At 37.8% G+C, this 13519-nt stretch overlaps 1 protein-coding gene across 4 annotated transcripts in view; it reads left to right on the top strand.

Moving 5' to 3' along the window:
- nipbl.L (NIPBL, cohesin loading factor L homeolog) overlaps positions 1 to 13519 on the top strand; it is a 94478-nt gene that overhangs the window by 53989 nt on the left and 26970 nt on the right. For all 4 annotated transcript variants that reach the window (XM_018248082.2, NM_001094462.1, XM_018248087.2 and 1 more), the window contains 11 exon segments: positions 2288 to 2470; positions 4377 to 4562; positions 4919 to 4987; positions 5593 to 5682; positions 6695 to 6798; positions 7506 to 7592; positions 9440 to 9668; positions 10120 to 10271; positions 11273 to 11353; positions 12462 to 12562; positions 13243 to 13375. In XM_018248082.2, the coding sequence (XP_018103571.1) occupies positions 2288 to 2470; positions 4377 to 4562; positions 4919 to 4987; positions 5593 to 5682; positions 6695 to 6798; positions 7506 to 7592; positions 9440 to 9668; positions 10120 to 10271; positions 11273 to 11353; positions 12462 to 12562; positions 13243 to 13375 (1415 nt within the window).

Genomic DNA, 13519 nt, shown 5'->3' with positions numbered 1-13519 from the left:
ATCAGATTACGATGTGCCATGAGCTCCAGCGGGATCGGTCGGGTCAAAATCAAACCTGACCAAACGATCGATCTCCGCCGGACGAAAAATGTCGGCACACGCCACACACGATCCGAAAATCGTACGAATCCTCGATTCGTACGATCGGATCTGTGTGTCTATGGCCGCCATTAGTCTGACAGCTCAGAAATTCTAAACTGTTACAATTTGCTCCATTAGTTGATCCATTTCTCAGCAGCATCTCTGGAGTATTGGCAACTATTGTATCAATTCTAACAGCTGCCTGTAATGAAACTCAGGGATTCTGCTCAGCAGAGACAAAAATAAGAAATGTATCAACTAAATGTATCAATTTAGAACAGTTTACAGGGTTCGGCGACCCCCCCCCAGAGATGCAAGGTGAAAAAAAATTAGGGGCATTTGCCGGGGGGGGGGGGGCAGGTAGGCTGGGAGGGAGGGAGGGGGGTCTACCCAGGGTAAGGGGGAGTGTTTTTTTTTTAATTACAGGTTGAATTCTCCTTTAAAGGCAAACATTTTTAAAAAAATACACTCATAGGGTAACATGACATGACAGCCCCTTCCCATTATACTGTTAGAAAATGGTGCACGACTAGAACTCTTCTTTCTCATAGGTTTATGTAATAAAAGGTACTAATCCACTGCAGACATAATTATCTATAGCAGCCAATCAGTGGAGAGTATTTACTGGTCATCTGTCAAATAGAAAAGCTCTTACTGGTTTGTATTTTATGGACACAGGATTTATGTATTGGGTCCCTTGCAGACTGGTAACAGGCACAGTATTTCTTTGGGATTTCTGCTGAGGCATAAAAATGATCTCTTCTTAGAAATAAAGTTGGGTGCTATATACAACCAATACTTGCAATACGTACCATTTTCATTTTCAAAAAAGCATGTCTGCTGCTGTGTGTCTTATGCCTGGCGTGAATGTACTGTGCTCTGATATGGGTCCTGGTTAGGCTCATATTATTCATAACTTATTCTGGGCAGAACAGGATTCTGCAAAGTATTCTTGTTTGGGGCCACTCGCACTCGTTTGGGGGCCACTCGCACACCAACCAGGTTGGTGAACGAGTTGATCAATCAAATAAAACCTGATGGACAGATGTGTCCCAATTTGATTTATTATGTTATTGTGTAAAATTTGTCTCCTTAAAATCAATGTAAAAAGCAGTGTAAAACAAACTGCAGAAATCATACATTTGTGTATATTTTTTTCTTTTACCCCCACCTGCTCTCCGTAGTCAAGGTGATTATTTTTTGCGCCATTTTATTTATAGGATAAGTAAACCTTAAAAATAAGTGAATGTAAAATTGATGAGGGTGCTATTATAAGTCTGCACATTTATTATTTTTTAAAATTCCAAGATATTAAAGGATACACTTACTGTTAATTTGAATGAATTTAGTTACAACAGCGCCACCTGCTGGTAATTTTCCCACCAGTCTGACCACCAAGTAGTCAAGGAAGTTGTCAGGAGAAAGAAAGTGAGACTTCTCTGACGTTCTTCTGCTTAGGAAAAATATTAGAAACTTAAAATTTTTCCTAAGCAGAATAACATCAGATCAGCCTATTTAACCTGTGCCATATAGCGTTTTTTTTCCAATTTCCACCATTGCTACACAGCAGCTTGTTTATATGAACTATAGTAGTGTTTCTGAAGCAAAACAGTTTTACCAGTGCAGGGCAACAATATATGATATTTTCATTACTTATAACGCTTTAATTTTTTTATGTTACTGTTCCTTTAAATCAATGCAGGGTTGCTAGGATTATTTGGATCCTAGCAACCAGATAGCTGAAATTACAAACTGGAGAGCTGCTGAATAAAAAGCTAAATAAAATACAAGCCACAAATAATAATAAATTAAAACTATTTGTAAATTGCCTCAGAATATCACTCTCTACATAATACTAAAAGTTAATTTAAAGGTGAACAACGTCTTTATGGAGGCCTACCTCAAACACTATAGGAAACCTGTTTAAACAAGTATTTTTGATACAATGAATACCCTGTGCTTTGTTCGGTATTTCATAGGAATCCGTCACCTTCATTCTCTACTCCACTTTTTATGTATTTCATTATTTACTGCTGACGGCCAAAGGTCAGAATGAAAATACACACTGACTGATGTCTCTGGAAGTTTATGCTCCAAACTGTTTGAAAAGTCTCTCAATTTTATATAAAGTTTGAAGATGCAGGGGAAGGTTTATCCATCTGATTTGTTACTGGCGTTTGCTAAAACTCTGTTGTTAAATTGCCAGGGGGAATCGATCAGTCTGTGCTGAAGGAACTTCCTCCTGAACTGGTGGCCGAGATTGAATCATCCATGCCTCTCTGCGAGCGTGTGAAAATGAACACAAGGAAAAGAAGCACAGTAAAAGAGAAGCCGAAGTACACCGAGATCAGCTCGGGAGAGGATGAAGAAAGTGAGGAAACCTTTGAACGTAAGCTGTGGTTTTATACTCTCCCTGTCCATTAAAACTATTGAAATGTCTCTTGGCAAATGCTTACAAGAACTGCTGAATAAATATTGTACTATGGATTACATTTATTTTTTTTTACATGTTTTGGTTCACTGGTTATGCACGGTGTCCATACTGGTGGTCTAACATGCATAGCCCTTTAACCCACATACTAACCAATCCTGTCCTATTTTATAAGCTTGTTCCAGCAGTTCATGCTGTGACTGTAAAATGCAGTTTTCTTCTTGATCAGATGGTTTTAAAGGAGAAGGAAAGGCTGTTTGCACTTGGGGGTGTCAAATGTTAGGCACCCCCAAGTGATTGTATTCACTTACCTGAAACCCGGGGGTATACCAGTGAGCACCACGGATCGCTTCTCTCTTCCGGCTTCTTCTGTCTTTAAATTTCCCGGGGCAAACGCACCCCCAAGTGATTGTATTTACTTACCTGAAACCCGGGGGTATACCAGTGTGCACCACGGATCGCTTCTCTCTTCCGGCTTCTTCTGTCTTTAAATTTCCCGGGGCAAACGCACCCCCAAGTGATTGTATTTACTTACCTGAAACCCGGGGGTATACCAGTGAGCACCACGGATCGCTTCTCTTCCAGCTTCTTCTGTCTTCAAATTTACCGGGGCAAACGCATGTGCAGTTGAATGAAATAGGTGATTTTTTATTTAAAATTTGGCTTTTTGTTCTTCTGCGCATGCACAACTGCACAAAGACTGCAGAAGCTGGAAGAGGATCGCTGCGTGGTGCTCACTGGTATTACCCCAGGCCAGTGCAGTTTTCTGCTGATAGGAGCACCGGCCCGGGGTTTCAGGTAAGTCAATACCATCACTTGGGGGTGCCTAACATTTGGCCCCCAAGTGCAAACAGCCTTTCCTTTTCCTTTAAAGGAGAAGGAAAGGCAAAAATCAATACCTTTCTCCTTGTATTGTTCCCAAGAATTCCTGAAACACTATGGAATAAATGCACATAGGCCAGTCAAATCTCGTAGAATCCATGTCCTTGTGTGCATCACTTATTTAGTCAGGCAGACACCATGTTAGTAAAGGCTTCCTTTACCTCTTTCTTCTTATTGGGCATGTGCCAAAAAAAAAAAAAAAAGTTGACCCCGGAGCGCGTCGCCACTGACGTAGTGCTCATTAGTAAGCAGCGTTACTATTAGTAAGGTGATTCCCAGTCTCCATAGTTCCCAAGACGTTTCTCATCTGATTGGTTGGGGGGTGTGCACGCATAAGGGTCCATGATAGCCTCATTTGCATGCGCGTCATCATCATCATTGGGTGAAAGGCAGCGCCCGAGGACATGCGCACTACAACTAAATTATGCCTAATGCGCCTCAAGGCTGCCTTGGGCAGCAGAACGGAAGGTGCCTGTAAAAAGTGTGACGTCACCCGGGTCACACACTGGAGTCTTCTGCTTATACATCAGACCAGGGAGAACAGTTTGAAAATTGTCAGTAAGTTCTATGTGCAAAAGACTTTAGTTAGAAGGCTATTTATGGTTTGCCTTTCCTTCTCCTTTAAGGGATTGTTTTATTCTCAATGTAGTTTAATATGGTGCTCTTTTAACTTTTAGCTCATTTACACAACCTTTTTAGTTTTTCTAATGCAGTAGGTGAATGAACTGAATTTTTTTTATTCATTTGTTTTATAGATTTTATCTGCAAGCTGATTCTAAATTGTATTTTAGAATGAAACACTGGTATTTCCAGTATAATATCATATAATATATATATGCATACAGTGAATTTTTACATCACCTGATTTTAAGTTTCCCCTCATTTTACATTATATATATATATTATACATATAGAGGTATGGGATCTGTTATTTTTTTTTATACACTAAAATAAAATAATGTATACACTTGAATTATTTTAGCTTCACGTAAAAGACCCAAGAAAGGCAAATCAGATGCAGACTGGCAATATGATGGTGACCGCGAGCGAAGAAGTTCTGGTGACCATCGTCGCAGTGGAAATGACTCCAGGAGAGGCAGCCGTTACAGGGAGCGAAGTGCAGATGATTCAGAAATGGAAGAGTCTCCACCACCAAGGCTCAGTGAAGGTTAGATTATTGAACTGCAACTTTTGAAAATATTGCTATTAAGGTGGGATAGCCAGTGAAAGGAGTTATTTTTTTTTTACCAGTATAAATAGTTTGCAATAGACTTACTGAATACCAAATTCTTGGTGTTAATATTACTGTAATAAAACAAAGAATTATGATGGTCATCAAACCCAACCAAACTGTCAGTTCAGGAGTTTATAGCTTTTTAGGTTTTGAAGTTTTAAGTTTCTACACTACATAGATGACATTAGCTTGTTTGCCATGTATTGCATGATTATCTCTAATTGCTTTATTAAATGCTATTAATACCTTTGCCTTAATTTGATTTGTCCTCCCCCCAAAATATTACACAGTTGCCAGAAGACTGAAAAAAGAGCGTCAAAAGAAACGGAAAGCCTATGAGCCTAAACTAACACCTGAAGGTAACAATTTACTTCCTGCTTTTTAAAAATTAAGACATATTAAAACTTGTAAGAATAGGTCATGATAAAATAGTCTACAAGTTAATTTAAAGGTTAACTACCCCTTTAAGAATCACTTTGCTGCTTAGAGCCGTACATGTTGGGTCAAGGCACTAAGGATAAACAGTAAGGTTTATATGAAGAATAACTGAGCAAAGTAAGTGATATGATTATAAAGGTATACTAACAAATTAGAGGGAAAAAAAATAGTTGGTTAGTAATCTCTAGGACCTGATTTCCTGGTAATGACAGTCTCCCCATAACCCTCCTAAAGCATAATTTTGAGCACTACGGCTGCCCAAATGTTCTGTATACTAGCTCCAACTAGCTCTAACTATTTATTAGCTTTAACAGTCCTTATGAGTGTGATTTCAAAGTTCCAGTGGATGAAATGGAGCTTTTTGTGAGCACTGCAGAGAAATAGTCATCCCCAGGAAATTGTGTTCTAAGGATAACATTCTGATTATTTGTATTGTTATTATTATTATTGTCAGCTTTACTGTATAGCTTATATTATCTATATGAAGTATGTTTGAATTTATGAATTGGTTTTTCTCCCCCCACAGAATTGATGGATTCCTCGACATTTAAAAGATTTTCTAATGCTGTGGAAAATATTTTAGAAAACTTGGAAGACATGGATTTCTCTGCGTTTGGTAAGATTGAGAACTATTTTTTTTATTACGTTTAGCTTCTTTTCTCATTGCCCTTCATTCCCTTCTCTGCATGATTTAGTAAACTGGCATGATCATTAATAGAAAACCCATCTTTACAGCTCACATCACTGAGAATGTACCAGAGGATCATTTAAGTGAGACTGGTTTTCTTGATAGCAGAAAAAAACCGTTTATCTCGGTTATATTTTGGAGTATAAACAAAAACTTCCCAAGTTAACATTTGTAGCTTATGTATGCAGTTATTGATGTGCAATTTACACACTCCCCATGATAAAATAAACCTAAAAGCATTATTTAACACTTTTACAACCATTCAAAAGATTGTACAAGGCAGGGTGTTGTGTACTTTTTATTTTTCTTAAAGGACCAGTAATAGCAAAAAAATTTTTTTTTAAAAAAAAACCAGTTTGTATATAACAAAAAAACAAACAAAACACCAAGACATATGTAACTTCAAAATCACAACATCTTTATTAAAAAATAACTTAGTGAGACTCCGCTTGTGCTCTTCTTCAAACAAGGCGATAGGCCGGTCGATCCATCGTGCGTTGCTCGTTTTCTCCTCCAAGGCTATGTCCTATAGAAGGCAGGGAGGAGAAATCGAGTGCCGCACGATGGATCATCACCCTGTCGCCTTTTCTGAAGAGGAGTTTCGGTAAGTTATTTTTTAATACAGACTTTGCGATTTTAAAGTTACATACCGTATGTGTTGGTGTTTTTTTTTTTTTTTGTTAAATACAAACAAATTTAAAACATTTTTTTTACGTTACTGGTCCTTTAATGATAAAATAGTGACTGCTTTCAGTAGAATATAGTGAGACTGCTGTTATATGACACTTGTGAAAAGATATCACCCCTGAATTGCAGCGGCAAATATGTCTAGGAACATTTTTTTATTAATAGCGCTACATAAAATTTCTATCAAAATACAAATATAAAAATGAATACAAACATTCTCATTCTCATAGTGTGTGATACCTTTGTTTTATAGGGGATGATGATGAGATTCCTCAGGAGATGCTCCTCGGAAAACACCAGCTGAGTGAGTTAGGAAGCGAATCTGCCAAGATTAAAGCTATGGGAATTACGAATAAGGTAACTATTGCTATAGACTGTAACTGGATAGAGCATATTTTATAGACCGTTCCTTCTTAGAGAATACACTTTGTACTGTTAACGTATTGCTTGAGTTTACATCTATTACCCGCCCTCTTCCCATTGGCTTAGGTGTGTGATTGCTCAGGGCCCCTGAACCCCAAGGAAACTATCATGAATACACAGAATGCTTTCTTTCCCTTTTGAAGTTTAAACAAACTGCAATATAAAGTGCCCAGTTTAAAATTGCATGCTAAGGTATAGGAGTGGACGGGGTCTCAAATTAAAAAATGTAGTTATAATATGAGGCTTGGAGGCAGGCTCAGGCTGCTGTTAGTGCCATATTGCGAGGGGTGAGCAATGGGGCCCATAATGCCAAATAGCTCTTATATCCAATCATTGAAAAGACCTTGTCAAATAGTTTCTTTTAATATTGTCCATGTTTCTTCTTCTATATCGTTTGTAATGAAATATAATAATTAAACATATAAACCAATGAAACTTTGCCACTCAATGACCATTTATGAAGACCGTAAAATTATAGGCTTCATCTAGCTAAAAAGGTACAATAGATTTTATCTCAAACATGGGTATAGTCCAGTTTTACTCAGAAAAATTTTTAATGTAGATTTTTATTTATATCATAAATAGTCGGTATGTTGTACCCTGAGTTTCTGATGGTTGATTTTCCTTATCTAATGTCGCAGATCTCATCTGAAAAAATGGTCAAGTTACTAGGCATATTGGAGAAAAATATTCAAGATGGGTCAAAGCTGTCAACTATGCTGAACCATGTAAGTTGCTTTTATTTTGTAAATTGTTTTTTTTTTTTCTTAATTAGGTAAGTCGTGGTTTTAGAATGTCATTTAAATGAGAGATTCCACAAACTTTCATACTGCATTTCTACAGTAAGGGGCATATTTTCTAGGGAGTTATTCAAATTAGATTACATTTTTAAAAAAAAATTTGAATTTCAAGATTGATCTTATTTTGGCCCTTTAAGAACTCAAATTTGACTGTTCGACCACCTAAAACCTGCCAAATTGTCAAAGGGAGAGGTCCAGGGATCAATTTGGAGTTGTTTGCAGCCTTCCAGACAATAAAGGGATTCTGTCATGATTTTTATTATGTTGTTTTTATTTCTAAATGACAATCTTTACACTGCAAACAATTCACTCTACAATATAAAATTTCATTCCTGAACCAGTGTATTTTTTTTAGTTGTAATATTATTGTGTAGGTGCATCTCAGGTCATTTTGCCTGGTCATGTGCTTTCAGAAAGAATGGATGGAATTGCTTTCTGGCAGGCTGTTGTTTCTCCTGCCCAATGTAACTGAATGTGTCTCAGTGGGACCTGGATTTTACTATTGAATGCTGTTCTTAGATCTACCAGGCAGCTGTTATCTTGTGTTAGGGAGATGCTATCTGGTTACCTTCCCATTGTTCTTTTGTTTGGCTGCTGGGGGGAGAAAGGGAGGGGGTTGATATCACTCCAACTTGCAGTACAGCAGTAAAGAGTGATTGAAGTTTATCAGAGCACAAGTCACATGACTTGGGGCAGCTGGAAAATTGACAATATGTCTAGCCCCATGTCAGATTTCAAAATTGATTTCATTAAAAAATTTGGATCGGTCAAATTTCAAATAGTTATGGGGAGTTTTTAAAAACTTTTTAAAAACTCGCATGAATTCGAAATTCAACCTTTGATAAATGTGCCTCCCAGTCTTTGCTCTAGGGGTTTATTAAGATTTATAACAGCTGTTATATTAAGTGACTGCTAAAATTTTTTTTTCTCAGCTGCATGTTTAGTAGCACAGTGTGTGAACAGTTACTTCTCCCTTATTGCTAGTTTCATACATAGCAGATTTCTGCGTTCAGATAAAAGCCAGCCCCTTCCTTGCCTGCACCGGGAACCATTGGGGGTCATTTATCAAGATTGGCAAATTTGCCCATTGGCAGTAACCCATGGCAACCAAACAGATTGCTGCATTCATTGTTCTACTTGCAGCTGGCATTAAAAAGCTAACCACTGGTTGCTATAGGTCACTGCCCATGGGCAAATTTGCCCAGTGTTGATAAAAGAGCCCCACTGTGTTGGCCTGGGTGCAGGCACATGCTGTGGATTTCATTAATGTCTGCCCTAAGACCAACACAATGGGGCTCATTTATAAACAACGGGCACATTTCCACCTGAGCAGTAACCCATAGCAACCAATCAGTGTTTAGCTTTTTTCAGCCAGCTGCAGGTTGAGCACTGAAAGCATTCATCTGATTGCAACGGGTTACTGCCCAAGAGCAAATGTGCCCACTGTTTATAAATGAGCCCCAATGTTTCCAATGCTCATAGTAAGCGCTGTGCCCACCACTGTGCTCTTATGTAACATAATTCACTAAAAATGTGGAGTGCGGTTCTATGTGAAGAATATATATATATTTATTAGAGGGGTTGATATAAAGCCGGAGCTATTATTGAAAGTTTACATAGGATGTGGGAAAATCAGCCCAACATATATTCTCTCTTAGATAAACATTTCCCCCTACTGGTAAATTATGAAAACTGACAAGGGCAAGGATTTTTAACCTTCAAGTTTTGCAGAAACATTTTGCTTATAATTGTTTGCATTTATATATAACTTCTAGAATGACACAGAAGATGAAGAAAGGCTGTGGAGGGATCTGATTATGGAGAGAGTCACTAAGTCTGCTGATGCCTGCTTGACGGCCATCAACATCATGACATCACCAAGCATGCCTAAAGCAGTCTATATCGAGGATGTGATTGAGCACGTTATACAGTACACTAAATTCCATTTGCAAAATACACTTTATCCACAGTATGACCCTGTTTATAGGTTGGATCCTCATGGGGGTGAGTAATAGTTAAGATTGTTCTTTTATTCTCTCATCGTCACATCGTGTACATTTTAATTCCTTTGCTCTTGGCCTAAGCTTTCTTTTTTTTTTTTTTTGTGATGGTTATAAGTTTCACTGCCCTTATTTTTTTTTCTCACTGTCCAGTTTAAATATATACCATGGCAGTGTTTGCAAAGAGGTTTGTTAGAAACGATCTCCGCTAAGTCTTGTAAACGAGTCAGTATTTGACACCACAATACAGTCAGGATTTTTTTTTTTTTTTTTTTGAAGCAGTATTTTTTCTTTATTCCTGTTGGACAATATTTGAAAGTCTCTTGAAACCTGTGAAGGTATAAATGCCACAATTACACTTTAAATTCTTCAAATAAATGTCCGTACCATTCCTCCCTTTTATGTACTTAATGTGTACTCTTCATGATTGTATTTTTTTTTTTTGAACGGCCTAGGGGGATTAATGAGTTCTAAAGCAAAAAGAGCCAAATGTTCAACCCACAAGCAGAGAGTCATCGTGATGCTGTACAACAAAATCTGTGACATTGTTGCTAGCTTATCTGAATTGTTAGAAATCCAGCTCCTTACCGATACAACCATCCTTCAGGTAACGTATTATTCATTTTAGCACCAAGATATAGAGAGCAGCATCTGTGTTAGGATCATTTTTTTATTATTATTATGAAAAATGAGAATCGGCCAAGGCTTTTAATACATTTTGCACGGCACTCATACATGTCATGTTTTCCATTTATCTATATACCAGCAGAGTAAAATTGATAAATGCCTCAGTGGTATGAAATACATTTTTTTTGTTACGTGGTTTACTGGATGATAGTCACTGCCTTGGAATAAAGTGTCCTCGTTTTAAAATGTTTAAAAGTTTGTCCGACTGCTTTTTTTGTTGGCTGTTTGTGAAGTCATGAATATATATATTTTATAGAGTTTCCTTTAATACACTAGTTTCAATATGTGTAGTGACTGCCAGCAAGCACAGATCTGGCCAACCTGCTGGCAGTTTAAATGATTATCTATAGTGTATAATAGAAGCCAGCTACATGGCAGTTCCCACCCATATCTAAAGGCAGTTATCATGCCTCTCCTACTTTGTTCATATATAGTGGAATTTTACAGGAGAAGGAAAGCTACGGAGGCATTTTATTGCCAATAGATTAGCTGCAATAGTGCAAGCTATAACACTATATTCTGTAGAATGTTTTACCATACCTGAGTAAAAAGCTCTAGAAGCTCTCTCTGTTTGTTTAGGATAGCAGCTGCCATATTGGCTTGGTGTGACATCACTTCCTGCCTGAGTCTCTCCCTAATCACTCATAGCTCTGAAAAGGAAAGAAGGAAAGAAATTCAATGTTTCTTTTGACAGAGGACTCAGAGCAGCACTACTTTGAGGGTTTACTAGTATATTTAGGTGGACCCTTCTGATAAGGCTTACTTAGTTTTAGCCTTTCCTTTTCCTTTAATGGATGCCAACCTGCTTATACAGACGGTACCCTTTTCCTTGAAAAGCAATACATTCTTATACATAATGTATATACACCATTTTATGTCCATTTTTGTCTGCCCGTATCTTATATTTGCATTTTGTTTTAGGTGTCTTCTATGGGAATTACACCATTTTTTGTAGAAAATGTCAGTGAGTTGCAACTATGTGCTATCAAGCTGGTCACTGCGGTAAGCTTACATTACTACTACTTTCAGTTTAGAAGATTGAGGTAATCTTTTTGGTAGAGATGTTGTTATTGAGTAACTATTAAAGATTGCTGCTTAACTTCCAGCTTAACTAATTCTCCATTTTCCCTTTCTTTTCACATCGCACTGCCTTGTGTACCATAATTATCATCATATAGTACAAGTTACGCATACATTAATGCAGTGGACAGTTTACAGTGTCCCTAGCACCACCACTACCATCCAAATATGAGTCTCACCAGCTCTTGACACCCTCACGATCTTCCTTTAACTCTCTGAAATCCCAGCCCCAGCAAACTATCTTAAAATCTCCATTTATGATCCAGATCAGCTGAGCACTTATGAAGGAAGTCACTTAAACTGGCCATAGATGTTGAGATTTTTAAAAGATCAGATCCTGATCGTGAGACCACGATCATCTCAGAACTATCGTACAAATTTTCCATCAACTATAAAGACCAATTTGCCAGGAAAACAAAGGGGAGCTGCCTGCTTGGCCCTGCAAACATAGAGAGATTGCACTGGGACCGACAAAGATTTTTTGACCTGGCCGATCAATTTTCCGACAGATGTCGGCCGAAAAATCGTAAGATGTACGATCGTTCAAATACCACTAACCACACGATAATTTCGAAGGATTGGTCGGACTTCCCTAGAATCGGTCGTTCGGCAAGAAGAATCGTTGTGTCTATGGGGAGCTTTACTGATCCTAATATTCTACACTATACAACTGAGCTCTTTTAGTGCCTGAACAACTTCTTCTATTCTCAAATCTTCTTTAGTCTCTATACAGCAGCACTTTTTTGCTACATTCAGCTCCCTCCTGTGCCACCGTGCTTTACCAACTGTAATTGCCCAAAGCCATGCTCAGCATTAGACTGTTTCTATTATGCAACAAGTTCCTGCCCATTACTCCTTCCCTTCTACAATATTAGATAATGTTATTAACCTTACGGCTTGCTTTTCAACTATCTAGGGTCCTACTCATTGGACTGACCCCGAATGTTTCCATTGATTGGCTTAAAAAATAACTATCTCTGTATATTTTCTTGTTAACTTTTTTTTTTTTTTTTTTTTAAATTTCAAATAGGTTTTTTCAAGGTACGAAAAACATAGGCAGCTCATTTTGGAAGAGCTCTTTACCTCTCTTGCAAGGCTTCCAACAAGTAAAAGAAGCCTGAGGAATTTCAGGTACTTGTGCAGATGTATCAGTATTTTATTATGACAAACCATTATAAATACATCCCCCTTACAGCTTTAGTTACCTTCTTAAACGTTCCTCCAGCAGATACTTTTAAAGCAGACACATTTTGTAAAAATTAAGAATGTACCAGTGCAGTAAACTGTTTCCGCTATAGAAGGAATGCACTTCCCATCTTTTCCACTTCTTGCCCGCTGAATTATCTGGTTATGCAGGGGAGCACGCAGCCCTCAGCACACTGCACTGTAAGTTAGGAACCAATCGGCAACTAGACTGACTTGATAGGGAGCTGAAGCCTGTCTTTGCTTGTGTGACTACAGGGCTGTTATTGGCTGTCCCCCTCCTACTGAGTTTCTGGCAGTGACCGTTAGGACACGCCCACTCTTAATTAGAAACTCGGACAGGACCAAAGCAGATCTACAGGGACCTCCAATAAATCTTTTATGTAAACATCCTATCAATTTTTGGCCAAAAGTAAACCCAGCACCATATAGTATACATTATTGCCTACGAAATTAGAATGGTTTCATTTATCCTATATGCCTCTTTTAATGTAGAATTGAAAATGTTTTGTAGCTTTAAGGAACATTATACACTGTTATGGAGAATGGAAGAAACTTTTTAATTTTTTGTGACTACCATGTCTTACTTGAATTGTTTTTTTAATCAGGTTAAACAGCAGCGATGATGATGGAGAAGCAATGTACATTCAGATGGTGACAGCGTTGGTGTTACAGTTGATACAGTGCGTTGTGCATTTACCCTCAGACAAAGATCATTCAGAAGAGGAGTCCAACAAAAAAGTAAGATTTCGTGCTATCCTAGTGTTGATATACTTCCAATTTTCACATTTCCTTAATTTATTGTCTTAAAAAGGGGGTTGATGGTGTCTTAATTTATTATTTACTCTATTAAACTTGGTTAGAAGTGGCTTTTCAGTGTTCCAG

This window comes from Xenopus laevis, chromosome 1L, assembly GCF_017654675.1.
Source record: "Xenopus laevis strain J_2021 chromosome 1L, Xenopus_laevis_v10.1, whole genome shotgun sequence".
Classification (NCBI taxonomy): Eukaryota; Metazoa; Chordata; class Amphibia; order Anura; family Pipidae; genus Xenopus; species Xenopus laevis.
The sequence above is the reverse complement of the archived record's forward strand: the minus strand, read 5'-3'. Positions and strand labels throughout refer to the sequence as shown.